This window comes from Artemia sp. Qi Xiang Cuo, chromosome 12, assembly GCF_049724085.1.
Source record: "Artemia sp. Qi Xiang Cuo chromosome 12, ASM4972408v1, whole genome shotgun sequence".
In the NCBI taxonomy this organism is placed as follows: domain Eukaryota; kingdom Metazoa; phylum Arthropoda; class Branchiopoda; order Anostraca; family Artemiidae; genus Artemia; species Artemia sp. Qi Xiang Cuo.
This window is the reverse complement of record NC_142805.1, coordinates 59,034,826-59,052,524: the sequence shown is the minus strand read 5'-3', so window position 1 is coordinate 59,052,524 and position 17,699 is coordinate 59,034,826. Positions and strand designations below refer to the sequence as shown.

The 17,699-nt window shown below is 36.3% G+C and overlaps 1 protein-coding gene across 1 annotated transcript in view; it reads left to right on the top strand.

Moving 5' to 3' along the window:
- LOC148946343 (membrane-bound transcription factor site-1 protease-like) overlaps positions 1-17,699 on the top strand; it is a 94,412-nt gene that overhangs the window by 17,724 nt on the left and 58,989 nt on the right. Inside the window, exons 5-6 of the mRNA XM_089098385.1 lie at positions 4,083-4,303; positions 14,714-14,987. Of these exons, the coding sequence (XP_088954511.1) occupies positions 4,083-4,303; positions 14,714-14,987 (495 nt within the window). The remainder of the gene's footprint in view (positions 1-4,082; positions 4,304-14,713; positions 14,988-17,699) is intronic.

Sequence of the window (17,699 nt, the reverse complement as noted above, 5' to 3'; positions counted from 1 at the left end):
CACCTACTCCTGCCCGGCCAGATCCATCTAATGGTCCCGAGTTAAAAAAGAGACCGCCTTCCCAGCCGAAAATTCAAGAGTCAAGATGTTATGTCCATTTAGTCTCGTGTAAGGAACAAACAGATTATCAAAGTTATAAAGATAATATTCATCAGTTACAAAAGATTGTGTCAATAAACATTTAATCGAGCTCAGGTTACAGCAGCCGATATTCAGGCCTTTTCTTCTTGATAAGACGGTAGCTAGCATGGTTTTCGACGAGAACACCATTCTCGTCACATTGCGTAATACCGGGGATGCTGTAGCCAAACTTTTAATCATCATATTTGTCATCATTACTGAGCGTTTCTTGGGGATAAGGTACATCACAAGGTCCCCAGTCTTGTGGTCACCCAAAGCGCGTTGGCCATCACCTTGCTCGGTGTGGAGCTCGGTGATGTTTACATCCCTTCACCACTTTGAGGTGCGCTAGAAGACTTCCTGTGCAGCCTCTGGACGAAGAATCAAGCCTCATTGCCTGGATGCCCACCACCGCCGTGGAAATTTACAGGCTTAGCTACCCCTTTGCTCCCACTTAGAATCAGTAATAGGTTTCAGAAGGCTTATAATATCAGCCATATGCACACGGCTACACGCCAAAGGGATTTACGCGGAACGTGCCAGCAGGGAATGGCCATTCACTTCTTCTTTCCAGCCTTCTCAGCGGCCTTGGTGACTTTTCCACCAGCAGTAGGTAGATCCTTGAAGTTGACCGACTTGATGACAAACGACAACCGTAGGATAGAAGAAAAAGATGGATTTGATAGTTCTAGCATACCACATTGGTTTATACTTTAGGTCTACAAAAAATTAAACAAGAAAAACGGGTTTTAATTTCTATAAAGCAGTGAATACATGCTTTATAGACACTGCATTATAGAATTTTATGTATTCACTGCTTTATAGAAATTAAAACCCGTTATTCTCGTTTAATTTTTTGTAAATGGAAAAGCAGTGTAGTCTAAGAAATTATTTAAGACATTAGGTCCTATTCGGTTGATAAATGGTGCTTGCGCAGGGCACAAAAAACATCTAAGAGAAATCTTCAAGCCGTTACCAAAGCTTAAAAGTAAAGTACAAATAAAAAAAAAGTAAAAAAAAAGAAGAAAATAAAGACATTTAATTTTTGATTTAGAAAAATATCCAAAAAGTGTCTTTTATTTCAAAAAGCAGCCTTTTTTGATCCAATATTGTCCCGGTGTCCTTCAGAGTGAAAAAGTGTACAAAAGGCACTAAAAGTGTCCATTTGGCATCCCAGCCTTTCAGTTAATACTGCCAAATGTGAGTTTTTGTGTTTTGGGAGTCCTCCACCAGCAGCGCCTCTTTGTTTGAGTTCTTCAACTATACCATTTTCAGCAAGTAATAAATGGTTAGGTCTAGCTTTTTCCACGTCACTTCTATCTACTTGCTCCGCTTTTACGTCCAGCGTGCTGAAAAGTATGTGGGTTGGTTACGGAAAAATTTCACCCAATCGTGGTCGGTATAACCGAAAAGGACTTTGCCGACCTTACTCTAGTTTTTATGTCCCTGCGGTGTTTTATCTTTCTGGTTTTTCTTTCCTCCTTCGCAAGAAGGATACGAAAAAAATACGCTCAGGATATTTTGAGTATTGTAAATATCTGCTGCGTTTGCCTCGGTGGTAAACGCACCACAACCATAGAATCGTTTCTAAATTTGACATTGTTCATGCGCCCTCGCGACTGAAACAAATATATGCAGATCTATGTTGTAACACTCAGAAAATGATTGGTATTTTTGAACCCTCTTTAGCCATTTTTTGAATTTAGTCAATTTACTTATGTTGTATTGTAGAATCGTATGTTTATGTTTCTTTTTGGGTTTTTTTTACTCCACAGTTTTTCCATTGTATTTTGTGGGTTATAAATAAATATTATTATTATATTGGACAATAAAAAAAAACGAGATAATTCACGGCTTGTGTAAAAAGGGGACAAAAATTTCGGCCGAGAATTCCATTCAGCCGTCCTCAGTGCAAAAATAATAAAATGATAAATAAAAGTCCGCGGAACAAAATATAGATACAAGCCCAAAAAATCCAAAACAAAAATCACCATCGCCTCTCGGGTATATCATATTCCAATAAAGCCACAATAGGGATACAATTGGTTGTTCGTTTGATAGTGAAATATAGCAAATGTAGATTTAAAAAAATAAATAGATTGTTCCATTTGGCTAGACTTCATTATCAAAGCAACAACCAAGCGTATCCCTGCTGTTGCTTTGTTAAATAGTGATGTACAAGAGAGACGACCTAATTTGTCCTATTTATGCTTGTTTCGGTAATATTACAAGGTGAATATTTACATATTGGACATTTCTAAGATGTAATTTTTTATATTTTATGTTTTTTTTTGTTTTTTTTTTCCTTTTCTTTGTATGTCTTTTTAGTTTATTCAGTTCAAGTTCAAGTTCAATCATTTTATTATTAACATAAACATGTATATAATTGACATAGGCCCATGGGGAGACAAGCTCGAAAAACTAGGCCTAGACAAAGATACAATAAAAAATTTTACGCTACAATACAAAGATAATTACGACGGCAAAGATACAATAATACAAAAATAATATGAAAGTAGCAGCTAGCCCAGGATCCAAATATAAATATAAATATATATAAAAAAAATAGAGATCAATATTATTAAATATAAATTCATACTAAAAGATAGCCGAGAGGCCCACATTCAGATAGAACAAAAATCCAAACAAATAACTTAATCATATTAAAAAGACACTTAATTAAAAATAATCCTGAACTAAATGAAATTTAAGATTCCTTTTTATTAAATGGATAGAAGAAAATTTATCAATAAAATCCTTGTGAGCATCCCAGCACCGGGCTATTGACACAAACCGGGCAAATTTAGATCTCTGAGTACTATACTTGTCAATGTAGATACTCTTTTTTTGTCGCGTGTCATAACGATGTAAATCTTGTGATCGGGAGAACAAACTTTGATTGAGATAATATGGCGGTAATTTCTTAATGTCATAATTAAATTTGAAAATAATTGCTCAAAGAGTAAATTGTTGAGAAACTGGAAGTATATCAAAATAAATATACAAAGATACTGTAGAAGACTTATTTGGAAGTGAAATAGGCGATGAAATAAAAAGTTTGAGGATTCTTACTGCTTTATTTTGTAAAATCTGTATTGGTTTAATATGGCTTTTAAATGTAGATAAATATACTAGAGAACAATAATTAATATTAGACTGAATCAGAGAAAAATAAATGCTTCGTAAAGCAGAGTAGGGCAAATAATGCTTTAACCTCCGCATTAAACCAACACACCTTGAAATCTTTAAGCGTATATTTTGAATGTGTGTTTTAAAAGATAATCTTTCATCAATCATAAGTCCAAGGTACTTTATCACATTCGCCCGAGATATTGATAATAGATACTTTGAAGAAGTAACTCGGGTAATACGAGGGCATATATTTGACTTCCTGCCGTAAATTATGAAATTAGTTTTTGATAAATTCAAAGCAATAAAATTTGCGGAACACCATTCAAGAACATTAGAAAATGCAGTATCAAGTTTTGCCTCCAACTCCTCATCATTCCTCTCAGAAATTGAAACTGCCGTATCATCAGCCGTTGATAAAGAATTTTCCCGTTGATAAAGAATTCCGGCCGCGAAGCTGAAATACTCGGACTTTTATTGTTATCAGTGAAAACAAGTTTTTTTTGTTATTTTCCTCTTTTTTATTTGAAATATTGTGCACGTTTTTTGTATATTTTTATTTCATTTTATTTTGATGAATAAACAGTGTTGCCACTGCTTTAGCGAAATCGATTTATTTATTACGTGTCATGTTATCGTCGTTCTCCTCAAAAGTGATTTTTAGTTTTCTTTTTGTTTATTTCTTATGCTTTTTTAAACATTCAAAGAGAACATAGGGTATAAGGGCGTAAATAAATCATTTTTATTATTATATGCTTATTACTGCAAAATTGGTTAAAATAAACCATAAGAGCCCTCTGTTCAAAAACTGATATCCTTGAATCAAATTTTAGGTGAAGGGGTGCGTGTTGCTGTGTTTGATACTGGACTTCCCCGAGATCATCCTCATTTCAAGAGGGTGAAGGAGCGGACCAATTGGACCTCAGAAAAATCTCTTAACGATGGCCTAGGTCATGGTACGTTTGTTGCTGGAGTTATTGCTTCCACCAAAGAATGTCTTGGATTTTCTCCCCACTCAGACTTGCATATTTTTCGTGTGTTTACTAATAACCAGGTATAATTTCTTATATATATTTTTTTATTTCAGATAACCCCCCCCCCCCCAGTGCCCTCAGGACAAGGGTTGTAAGTTGTGCCCTGAGGGCATATAAGGTTTTCATTAAAAGCGTTGTTGTAGAAACTTCAAAAGGGGCTCATTCGATTGTAAATTGAAATGGCTAGTGCCATTTTTAATAGTCGAAAGTGATAGGAAGGCAACTAACGCCCCTTCTATGCCCACCATTTATCCGAACAAATCCAATCAAAGTTTTGAGATAGCCATTTTGTCCAACGTAGTTGAAAGTTCTGGAAATTAGTTCTTTGAGGATGATAACCCCCTCAGAGCTCTCTCAAAGTTATACCCACGGGGCATATAAGGTTTTAGCGAAGGCTTTGTCATAGAAACTTCAAAAAGGCCCATTCGATAGGAAATCCAAAGGACTAGTGCCCCTTTTAATATTCGAAAGTGATTGGAGGGTGACTAACCCCCCTCTCATGCCCACTTTTTCCTCATACACATCCAATATTAATTTTGATATAGCCATTTTGTTCAACGTAATTGAAACTTCTGGAAACTAGGTCTTTGAGGGTGACGACCCCCCCCCCCCCCCACAGCCCTCAGGGCAAGGGTTGTAAGTTATGCCCTGGGGGCATATAAGTTTTTTTTTATAGAAAGAGTTGTCGTAGAAACTTCAAAAAGGGCTCACCATTGGAAATTGAAATGAAAGGCTAGTGGCCTTTTTAATAGTCGAAAGTAATTGGAGGGCAACTAACCCCCTTTTCACGCCCACCATTTTCCCAAACACATACAATCAAAATTTTGATATAGCCATCTTCGAGGATGACAACCCCCACAGCCCTCAGGGCAAGGGTTGTAAGTTATGCCCTGGGGGCATATGGAGTTTTTATAGAAAGAGTTGTCGTAAAACTTCAAAACGGGCTCAAGCGATTGAAAATTGAAAGGGTTAGTGCCCTTTTTAATAGTTAAAAGTAATTTGAGGGCAACTAACTCCCCTCTCACGCCCACCATTTCCCCAAACACATCCAGTCAAATTTTGAGATATTCATTTTGTTCAACGTAGTTAAAAGCTCCGGAAATTAGATCTTTTAGGATGACAACCCGCTGAGAGCCCTCGGGGTAAGGGTTTTAAGTTATATCCTGGGGGCATATACGGTTTTTATAGAAAGTGTTGTCGTAGAAACTTCGAAAAGGGTTCATTTGAATAGTATTTGAAAGTGCTAGTGCCGCTTTTAAAGTCGAAAGTGAATGGAGAGCAACGCCCCCTCTCGCGCCAATTTTCCCAAACACATTCAATTAAGATTTTGAAATAGCCATTTTGTTCAACGTAGTTGAAACTTCTGGAAATTATGATTCTGAGGAGGATAAACCCCCCGAACCCCTCAGGACAAGGGTTTTAAGTTTTGCCCTGGGGTAATATAAGGTTATTATAGAAAGCGTTTTCGTAGAGACTTCAAAAAGAGCTCACGCGGTTGGAAACTGAAAGGGCTAGTGCCCTTTTTAAAAGTCGAAAGTGATTGGAGGGCAACTAGCCGCCCTCTCAAGCTCACCATTTCCCCATACACATCCAATCAAAATTTTGAGATAGCCATTTTGTGCAACGTAGATGACCGTTCTGGAAATTAGGCCTTTGAGGATGACACTCCCCCCAGAGCTCTCAGGGCTAAGGTTGTAAGTTATGACCTGGGGGGATATAAGGTTTTTCTTATAGAAAATGTTGTCGCAGAAACTTCAAAAAATGCTCATTCAATTGGAAATTGAAAGGGCTAATGCACTTTTTAATAGGCTAGTCAAAACTGATTGGAGGCCAACTAATCTCCCTCTCAAGCCCACCATTTCTCCAAACACATCCAATCAAAATTTTGAGATAGGCATTTTTTCAACGTAGTTGAAAGTTCTGATATTATGTCTTTGAGGATGGTCGACCCCCCCCTCGACCCTCAGGGCAAGGGTTGTAGGTTATACCCTGGCGGTATATAAGGCTTTTATAGAGCGTTGTAATAGAAACTTCGAAGGGCTAGTGCCCTTTTAAATAGTCAAAAGTGATTGGAGGAGAAATAACATCTTTTCAATGCTCACAATTTCCCTGATAATATCCAATAATAATTTTTAGACGGCCCTTTTGTTCAACGTAGCTGAAAAATTCGTAAATTATGTCTTTGAGGATGACACTCCCCCCATAGCCCTCAGTGCACAGGTTGTAAGTTATGCCCTGGGGCCATATAAGGTTTTATAGAAAGTGTTGTCGCAGAAAATTCAAAAAGTGCTCATTCGATTGGAAATTGAAAGCGCTAGTGTCCTATTTAATAGTCGAAAGTGATTGGAGGGCAACTAACACCCCTCTCAAGCATACCATTTTCCCAAACAATTTTCCCAATTTGTTGAAAGTTCTGGAAATTAGGTCTTTGTCTGCGTTGTCGAAGACACTTCAAAAAGGACTCTTTCAATTGGGAATTGAGAGGGCTAGTGCCCTTATTAATAGGCAAAAGCGATCGGAGGGCGAATGCCCCCCCCCCCCACTCATCATTTCCCCAAACACTTCCGATCCACATTTTAATACGGCAAATTTGTTAAACGTAGTTGAAGGGTCCTGAAATTATGTTTTTGAGTATGTCAACCCCCAACAGCCCGCAGGGCTAAAGTTATAAGTTATGCCCTGGGGGCATTTTATGTCATATAGAAAGTGTTGTCGAAAAAACTTCAAAAAGGGCTCTTTCGATTGGAAATTCGGAGGGCTATTGCCCTTTGTAATAGTCAAAAGTAGTCAGAGGCAGAATCCCCCCCCCCGACGCCCATTATTTTCCCAAAAATTTCCAATCAATATTTTGATATGGCCATTTTGTTCAACGTAGTTGAAAGGTCTGGAAATTATGTCTTTGAGGATGACAACCCTCCCCCATAGCCCTCATGACAAGGGTTGTAAGTTATGCCCTTGGGGCATATAAAGTTTTGTCGTCGAAGCTTTAAAAAGGGTCCATTTGATGGGAAATTAAGGAAATTTGTGCCTTTTTTATTAGCTAACAGTGTAAAGAGAGCAAATACTCCTTGCAACACCTGTCATTTCCCCAAACAGTTTCTTTCAAAATTTTGACGGAGCCACTTTGTTAAGGCTGTCAGAAAGGTCTGGAAGTTATGTCTTTGAGGATAAAAAATCCCCCCAGCCCTCAGGGCAAGGGTTGAAAGTTATGCCCTGGGGAAATATAGGGTTTTTAAAGAAAGTGTGGTAATATAAACTTCAAAGGGGACTCATTGAATTATTAATGAAACACTTTAGTGCTCTTTTTAAGAGTCAAAGTGATCAGAGGGCAGCTATCCTCTCACCCCTACAGAAACGTCGTATTGTCTCGAAAGGCATCTAATAAAAATTTTGAGATAGCCATTCTATTCAAAATAATCAAAAAATATTATATAACAAGGCTTTGGGGGTTTAAAAAAACCCAAGGGATTAGGGGCAAGTGTTTTAAGTTGTGCCCAGGGGGTATTAAAGGTTTTTATGGAAGGGGTTTGTTTAACTTCAGAAGAGGCTCAGTCTTTCTCCCTGAAAAAGACTATGTCAATATAAAACGAACAGAAATAAATCAAAAATTTTTTTCCACAAAATAAGTTTTTTTTTAAAAAGTGAAGAACTCCATTAAACCAAAAATGAACAAAAATAGAATCAAATAATCTACCAAGTGTCATCCTCAAAGACCTAATTTTCAGAACTTTTAACTACGTTGAACAAAAGGCCTATGTCAAAATTTTGATTGGATGTGTTTGGGGAAAAGGTGGGCGTGAGAGGGGGGTTATTTGCCCTCCAATCACTTTCGACTATTAAAAAGGGCACTAGCACTTTGAGTTTTCAATTGAATGAGCCTTTTTTGAAGTTCCTACGACAACGTTTTCTATAAAAGTCTTATATGCCCCCAGGGCATAACTTACAACCCTTGCCCTGAGGACTGTGGGGGTATCAACTACGCTGAACAAAATGGCTATCTCAAAATTTTGATTGGATATGTTTGGGGAAATGGTGGGCGAGGAAGGGGTTTTAGTTGCCTTCCAATCATTTTTGACTATTAAAAAGGGCACTAGCCACACCAATTTCCAATCGAATGAGCCCTTTTCGATGTTTCTACGACAAAAAAAATTAATAAATAGTACATTGTGCCAACATCGTTCTTTACTTATGCAGCGCGATGGCGCTGCCTATGATATCACAAGATACCAATTTTCTAGAAAAAAGATGGAGCTGTTTTCGAGACAACATGTATAAGTAAATACACTAATATTGCTCGTTTATAAAGATAGTATATATATATATATATATATATATATATATATATATATATATATATATATATATATATATATATATATATATATATATATATATATATATATATATATATATATATATATATATATATATTATATTTATATATTTATATATATATATATATATATATATATATATATATATATATATATATATATATATATATATATTTAGTGAATACAAACCAAACCTAGAAATGATGGAATTATGTCCTCTCGAGCTCAAATATATTTTTTTGCGATAATTTGAACTTTGCGCTCGAGTGCCCCTGAGTATATTTCAGATTTGATATGTTTGTAGTTGAAGGAATAATTAATGGGTTACATAATTCAAGTTTTTTTTAATCCACTTGTTATATTTCTTTGGTGTGTTATAGTCATTTGTAGTGCAAGTGAATTTCTAATATTTTAGCTTTTTATTTATAAATTATAGGACTCGTTTGTTATTTTTTTTAGGTGTCACATTGTCGCATGCGTCCTTTGAAATAATTTTAATTCAAATTTCTCTACAGAATATGCTGTTTCTCAGTTGATGTTGTTTTAACCATAATGTTCCTAATAATTAACAGGGAATAATGTTTGGTCAGTAGTTACCAAATACCTAAAGATAGGAGTTTCAAAATCTTATATAGGTATTTCTAACCAAATAATTACCCTTAGCACATTAACACATTTAATCATAATCTACTTTTTAGGCTGATTCTAAATATGTCTTGACTTGACTTACTTGACTTAAGGCTCCTGCAGCGTTGGGGGTGGCGTAGAGAGCGTCGCAACTCTGCTCCTCCAGGCTGACCAGTCTACTGCTATTAGTGGGGCCTCGTCGACAGCAATGTTAGCCAACTCCAAGAATTTGTTGAGGCTATCCTTCCACCTTGTCTGAGGTCTGCCCCTTGGCCGAAACCAGCCATGAGCTTTAGCGTCAAAATCGTAGACTATTCGGGCTAGGGTTGTCGTCGGCATACACAGAAGGTGTCCGAACCATCTGAGAGTGCGCTGTGTGGGAGTGCGAGCAACCTTGCGTTGCTTATAAAATCGTCCCATCGGAGTCCCTCAATCCGACGGAGCTGTTTCATCTGGCAGACGTCTATCGTGCTGAGGATTGTTGATTTGAGAGGCCAGGTTTCCGCTGCATAGAGGAGGACCGATCTTACAGATGCATTATAAATTCGCATCTTCGTGCGCCTAGATATATGCGGCATCCTCCAGAGATTGTAGAGCTTTTCGACGATAGACGAGGCTTTTGAAATTCGGCTGTACACCTCTTCCTCTATAGAGCCGTCATTAGACAGAACAGAGCCAATATAAGTGAAGTTTTTCACAACTTCAACAGGAGCTCCGCAAACAGTTCTGTTCTCCGGGGGTGATACTGGGCTTGGGGGCTCAATTGCCATTATCTTCGTTTTAAGCCAGTTTATTTTCAGCCCCACTTTTGCTGCCTCTTCCTGCAGGACTTCCAGAGCGTCAATCAACTGGTCGATCGATTCAGCAACGAGACCAAGATAATCTACGAAGTCAGCGTCCGTGAGAACGCGATCTCCAAACTGCAGACCAAAGGGCAGGCGATTTGTTGTTCGTGTCATGACATGGTCTATCACGCAATTGAACAGTTCCGGGGCGGCTGCACACCCTTGGCGTACACCGGTTTTGATGCCGAATGTCGTGCTCCGTTTGCCGTTGACTTGGACGCAACTCACGGTCTCTTCGTAAAGATTTTCGACAACTTGCAGTATTTGTCTGGTAGACCAGTTGATCGAAGTATCAGCCAGAGCGAGTTGCGATCCACCGAGTCAAACGCAGCCTTGAAGTCCACAAAGGCTACATATGCTTTCCTCCTGAATTCCTTCGTCTTCTCAATTAACTGGCGCATGGTAAAGATTTGTTCAAAAGTGGATCTCCCGGGCATAAACCTCGCCTGCTAGACTCTCCTCTTTCTTCTGGGGATACTCGTGCATCTATCCAGCAGGGTCATAGCAAAGAGCTTTCCAGGCACTGAAAGAAGCGTTATGCCTCTGTAGTTCGAACAGATGCTCTTGCTCCCCTTTCTCTTCCATAAGGGAAGGATTATATCAGCTCACCAGTCCTTCATGATCCATTCTGTGTGCTAAACCCCAAAAAACAGCATGTGGAGCCAAAGTAGCATCGCCGGTCCGGCATACTTCAGGAGCTCAGCAGATATTTCACATACGCCTGCCGCTTTGTTGTTCTTCAAACGTTTTACTGTTGTTTAAATTTCTGATGACGTGAAAGGAGTTTCTCTGTCACTTGTCAGCAGTTCCTGGGTGCTGGCGGCTAGGCTGATGAGCTCCTTGGTCAGTCTGCGCTACGGCCTTGGCGTTGAGGAGGCCCGAGAATTGGTCTTTCCATCGACTGACCTGGGCAGCTTCGTCACTGAGCGGCTGGCCATCCACAGAGACAACAGATGCAACCGAGGGGGCTATGTCGCCTGTTAGATCACGGAGATGCTAATAGAGACTGCCAACGTCACCTTTCTTGGCTGCACCCTCTAGCTCATATGCCTTCCTTTCCACAAACAGCTTCTTGTCTCGCTGTATCAATTTTTTTGCGGACACCATTAAGGCTTCTATAGGTTGGCATGTCACCGAGTAACCTCGCCTTGCGACGTAGTATTGCGACATAAATATGTAGTATTAATTAAGTTTAAGATTATCCATTACTAGAGCAAGAACCCCTGAGTGGGGGTTTCAGTGCTCTATACACAAAAATGAGGAATCTATTTTTTCGGTTTTTTTCACACTTCCCCTGCCAAAGATTCTCTCTCCCTCTAGACTTTGAAAAATGCATTTTTGGTATTTTCTTTAAGAAAAGGCTTTTTTGGTATTTACATTTAAAAAGCAACAAAATTGCCCCCCCCTCCTAGGTTTTGAATAATATGTTTTTGCCCCCTCCAACCTCCAATACTTTGCCTTTAAAATTAGGCAATATCAAAATTCCCAACTTAAATTGCTGCTTCTTCATCAGTGCTGTATTACCACCTAGAGAAGGTCTTTTTTCCAACTAGTATATTTTTCAGCGTCAACATATTTGCAATTGAAGGTCGAATCTGTGAGATTTTCAATTTTATATTTATTAACTCGCTTCTTACATTTATTTTTATGTGTCATAGACATCCTCGTTTGTATATGCATATAATTATTAACTTGTTTATAAAACAATATTAACTTACTTATGAAATTAACTTGTTTATTTATATTAAATTTATTTGCTATGTCATCAAGTTTATTATCTTGCATTTATTTTAAGGTGCGATACACATCTGGGTTTCTAGGTGCATTTGATTATTAACTTCTTTATTAAAAAAAATTATTTACTTATTTATAAAAAAATTATTAACTTGTTTATAAAATTAAATTTCTTTATTATTTATTTATTATTTTTATTTTTTTATTAATACCAAGATACGGTAAGCTTAACAAGCTTGTCGCACAAAACAATTATAAAAAAGTCTATAACAATGTCAATGACATAACAAAAACATACAGTAACTGAAAACATTGGAAACAATATTACTGAAACATACAATAACACACCAATTTAACTGAAATATATCTGTTAATAATTGAAACCTACCAAAAAGTAAGCCTACAAAATAACTGTCATACTGTCACAAATCAGGTAATACAAAAGTAAAAAATATTCTCAAATTCGATTGTGATAGGACCCAGTATAGAGATATGTAAAGTCTAAACTACTTTTGAAAGACTGGACCGTTGCACTTGCAACTATTTCTGATGGAAGTGAATTCCAAGTGTTCTACACTCGGCTAGACAAAGAATTTTGGCCTTATCTTTTGTGTGAACATGGTGGGTAAATTTTGTGTTGGTGTTGACGGGTACTACTGTATTCTGTAAAAGTGAAAAAGTGAGTTGGGGTGATATTATCAATATTCCTAAAAATGCGAAATGTATTTATTACGTCGGGTCTATCACGTCTGAACTGGAGAGAAGGCAACTGTAGTCTTTGCATTCTCTGGTGGTAAGGTAGATGACTTGGTGGCCCTACGTTGCACTCTCTCAACCCTCTCTCTATCTCTCTTATTAAGGGGATACCATACTGATGAGCAATACTCAAGTACTGGACGTACAGTGGATACATAAAGTGAAATCAGTGAATGAAGATTAAACTTAGAAAAATTACGCCATAGACGTAATAATTGGCAATTTGCCTTATGGGTGATGTCTGATACATGTTTATTAAATTTGAGACTTGAATAAAAAAAATCCCAAGGTCACGAACATATTCCACACTTGAAATTGATTTACCCACAACAAACTAATGGTAATGTAGAGAGAGTCTACACAAACAGTGCATAATGTTGCACTTCGTTTCATGAATGAATATAGAGTACCCAGCACACCACTGTTCAGGAGCAACCAAATCTTCTTGAAGTAAAGAAATCTCATATTCACTCATGACTGGCCTGTAGATTTTACATCATCTGCAAACATTTTTATGGTCTAATTCCTAACAACGCCTGGCAAATCATTGATAAAATGGCAGAAGAGTACTGGCCCAAGACAACTGCCTTGTGGAACTCCACTTATGACAGACATAGGTGATGACAAAGCATCACCTACTGCAACCTTTTGGCTTCTATTTGTAAGATAATCTGTTATCCATGCTTTAGTTTGTGGGCCTATACCATATAGTTGACATTTGTTTATCAGAAGTGGAATGAAAATTTTCTCGAATGCTTTGGAAAAGTTTTTATGCAATAAATGCAATCAAACAAAATACCCTTATCAGCCATCAACTGAAAATCATGGATAACCATGAGAAATTACTTGTTACAAGATCGTCGCTTACGGAAACCATGCTGAGCAGAATGCCATAAGATATTTTCCACAAAATGGGCCTGGATTCTTCTCACAATAATTTTCTCCATTATACGGGAAAAGATTGATGTATTTGAAATTGGTCTGTAATTATTGAAATGGGACTTTGAACCATTCTTGTACAATGGCTTAGTGATAGTTCTTTTCCAAGCTGAAGGACATTTACCAGATGAGAGACAAAGATTAAAGAGATATGTGAGTGGTCAAGCAAGCACTGATGCAAGTTCACGTAACATCACATTAGAAAATCCATCAATATCTGGTACCTTTCCTGGATCAAGATTTCGGAGTGTCAGATAAACCTGCTGGACTGTAAACTCTTAATCAAGAAACTTTTTTGTTAAATCTGGAGGAATAAACTGAGTGTGTTTTATGGTGCGTGTTTGAGTAAAAACTGAACCAAATACCTAATTGAAAAGTTGTGATTTTGCAAAATCATCATCTATATATGAAAAAGTTTTAGGATCTATAAAGGAAGTGGATGATGGGGATTGTGAAACTTGATTCCTTCTCACATATCTCCAAAATCTTTTTGGGCAACTTTGGACTGATGTCTCCACCTCTTGACGATTTAAACGAAGGAATTTAGTTGCTCTATTTCTAGCTCTTTTATAATTTAACCAAGAATCTAAGGTTTTAAATCTTAAATGATCACGCCACCTATCACCTTTTTCTTTTAGCATTTGTACAATATACCCAGGAAGGATCTGTCTATTTTTAAAAAACTGTCTACTAATATATATTGGTACATATTGATCCTTACCTTCTATAAGGGCCTGCTTAATAAAATCAAAAGATACATCAACAGTAGCACTACATTGCTGTAACTCCTCTCGTATAGAAAGAGATAAAATATAATCTGAAAATGCAATGTAATCATGCACATCCTTTAAAGGTATCATGCACATCCTGGTTTGTAGGGACATTTAATTATTAACTTGTCTATAAAATTAACATTTTTATATTTATTAAATTTTATTAACTCGTTTATTACGTTTATTTTATTAAAATAAACGTTTATTACGTTTATTTTAAGGTATCGTGCACATCCTGGTTTGTAGGGACATTTAATTATTAACTTGTTTATAAAATTAAAATTTTTGTGTTTATTAAATTTTATTAACTCGTTTATTACGTTTATTTTATTAAAATAAACGTTTATTACGTTTATTTTATTAAAATAAACGTTTATTACGTTTATTTTATTAAAATAAACGTTTATTACGTTTACTTTAAGGTATCCTACACTTCCTGGTTTTTAGATGCCTTTAATTACGCAATCCTAAAGAAGATACACGTGCTAAATTTAAGTATCGGTGGACCTGACTTTATGGACCACCCTTTTATCGATAAGGTTTGGGAGTTGACGGCTAATGGCGTTATTCTGGTATCGGCTATTGGCAACGACGGACCATTATATGGCACTTTAAATAACCCAGCTGACCAAATGGATGTGATTGGTGTTGGAGGAATTAATTTTGAAGATCAGATTGCCCGATTTTCATCGAGAGGTTTGATTCCATTTTTGATATTATATTGTTGTTTCACAAGTCAACTAGAGGCAGCCACCCACACAACGACCAGATTACTTGTATAGCTTGTTTTATTTTCACGGTAAACTTGTAAAACACTTTATCACACGTTAAACAAGTAACCATCAGTAACTCTATAGGGGCATGCAAGATTCTGCTTCTGATTTGAGTAACTTTTTAGAGCCCGTTGCCTTTTGTTTAAAAACAAGTTAATAGAATCAAAAGGCTGGGGGGGGGGGGTAATTCTTCAATAAACATAGCTAAAACAAGGATAAACAGAACACCAGTGTTCCATCTGAATATCCTGTGCAGCGTAAAAAGAAAATGTAGGGATTGAAAAGAAAAGAAACATTTTAAGTAAAAGAAACACAATAAAAGAAAGGAAGAACTTAAAAATAGAAAACATTAGAAAATGCTCGCCTTTTAAAGATGTCGAATCAAGAATAAGGAGTTTCTACACATAGATATAGCCAAGCAGGATTACAATAGGCATAGGCGTTGAGTATTGGGGCTGGGGGCTGAGGACTCTCCTGGGTGACCCCCCTCCCTCTCCCCTCTGCCGAAAAACTTAGGGTTCTGCTCTGAAAAGTCTTGAAATTTATGATAATAAAAATCGATTTGTTTGGTGCCACGGTTGTCCTTCTATTAAAAAATTAAAAAAAACCTATGGCGGTGATTACACAAATGATTGATGCTTGGTGCCAATCTCAAGGAACACTCCCCCCTTCCTGCTGACTGCAATTGTGCTAAAGAACTATGTTTTTTCAATTACTTGTTTGTTCTATTAGTTCTTATTAGCTCTATTGTTGATGATTTAAAGTAAACCTCTATGACTGTTTAAGAAAAAAGGCGTAAATGGCAAATACAGCTGTAACCAATAAATTTGGCTAAAATTTCGCTGTATTCTCTACGCAATGTTAGGTATATTTCTTACAATTGCCCACGATTTATAACGTAAAGTCATTCTTTTTTTATACTTGTGTCACATTTAAAAAAAAGCGCAATTTTGTTTTAAATAAGCAGGAACCACGTTTTGGTGACATCTCTCAAACAGCATATTTTGTTTGCGTCATTGACGGAGTTGGGTGTGCATAGAAAAAATATGCATTGCCACATTCGCAAAAATTGTATAATGAATCAAAATTTTAGTTGATGGCGAGCACAGCTGTATTCGCCATCATGGGAATAGAAATTAAGAAAAATGGCGTAAATGGTGAATACAGCTGTAACCAACAAATTTGGCTAAAATTTCGTTGTACTATCTATGCAATGTTGGGTATATTTCTTACAGTTGTCCAGGATTTATGACGCAAAGTTATTCTATTTTTTATACTTGTGTCACATTTAAAAAAATGTAATTTTTTATTTTACACAAGCAGGATCCAGGTTTTGGTGACATCTCTCAAAGAGTATATTTTGTTTGCGTCATCGACGGAGTTGGGTGTGCATAGAAAAAATAATCATTGCCACATTCACAAAAATTATATAATGAATCATAATTTTAGTTGAATTATTTAAGGAATTAATAATCGATTTCTTTTTCAACAAACGAATGTTGTCTCGTTGTCGAAACCTGGATGACATTTATTCTTTTTATAAAAAATATAAATTAAACCATATTCCTTACAATGAATATTTTTTTATCTTTTTCAATCCTGAACTATATGCATTACAAGCCAGACTTCGCCATCAATAAAAAATCTATGTGAGAAAATATATTATAACAAGATAGCGTAATGACGAGATTACATGGTTACGAGAAAAAAGCAGTATCAATATTTCCGAAGTTTGCTGCTAAAATTGTGATGCACATTTTTTTTCCGTCCGTCTTATGACTAGAAAAAAAATTGATAAAAATCTGAATCCAAAACATATAACAAGTTAACCTGAACTAAAATTAACAAAAGAAACCAGATATAGGTTGTGATGGTTTAACTCTATAATTGTTTCATTATTTTATGACTTTCATCATACTTCGTGAAGATTTACTCGTTATTTTAAAAGAGACTTCTTATTTAAACATGTTAATTAAAAAAGGAAAGAAAGACTAATTGTTTTGAATCTTACCACTAATAACTTTTAGTGTCAAAATTTGAGATATAATTATAGTTTATATGGCATTATATGCAATAAATTCAGAAGCCATTATGGCCATGTCCATAAAAACAAAAATGGGGGAAAATTTCTCTATTTATGTACACTGTTTGTGGATTGTGGTGATTCAGCTGTATACTTGTTTTCATTATTTTGTGACTTTAATCATCCTTGTTGAAACTTTATTCTTTACTTTAAATCAAACTGAACTTTTTATTTTTAATTAAACTTTTAAGTTAAAGATGTTGATTAAAAAAGCAAAATAATGATTAACTAATTTTAATCTATTTCAAATAATTTCTGACGTCAGGATTAATGCAGATCTCATTTATTTAGAATTGTGTATACACTGGAGATTTGGAAAATTTTCAATTTCTATGTAAGCAATAATTTCATTTTGGTTTTAGCTACCGCAAAGTAGGTGTTTAGATTGCCGGATTGATTACGATGACAGATTGTCAAAAATCGTCCTTTTTGGCCATCCATCTAGGGCCAAACTGAAATGAAGTTGTTCTCGAATTGGGTGGGGAAGAGGCCGTAAAGAAAGATCTAAATGAAGTTGAAAATCCTTGGGAAGGTGTAAAGAGGGGAGCCTTG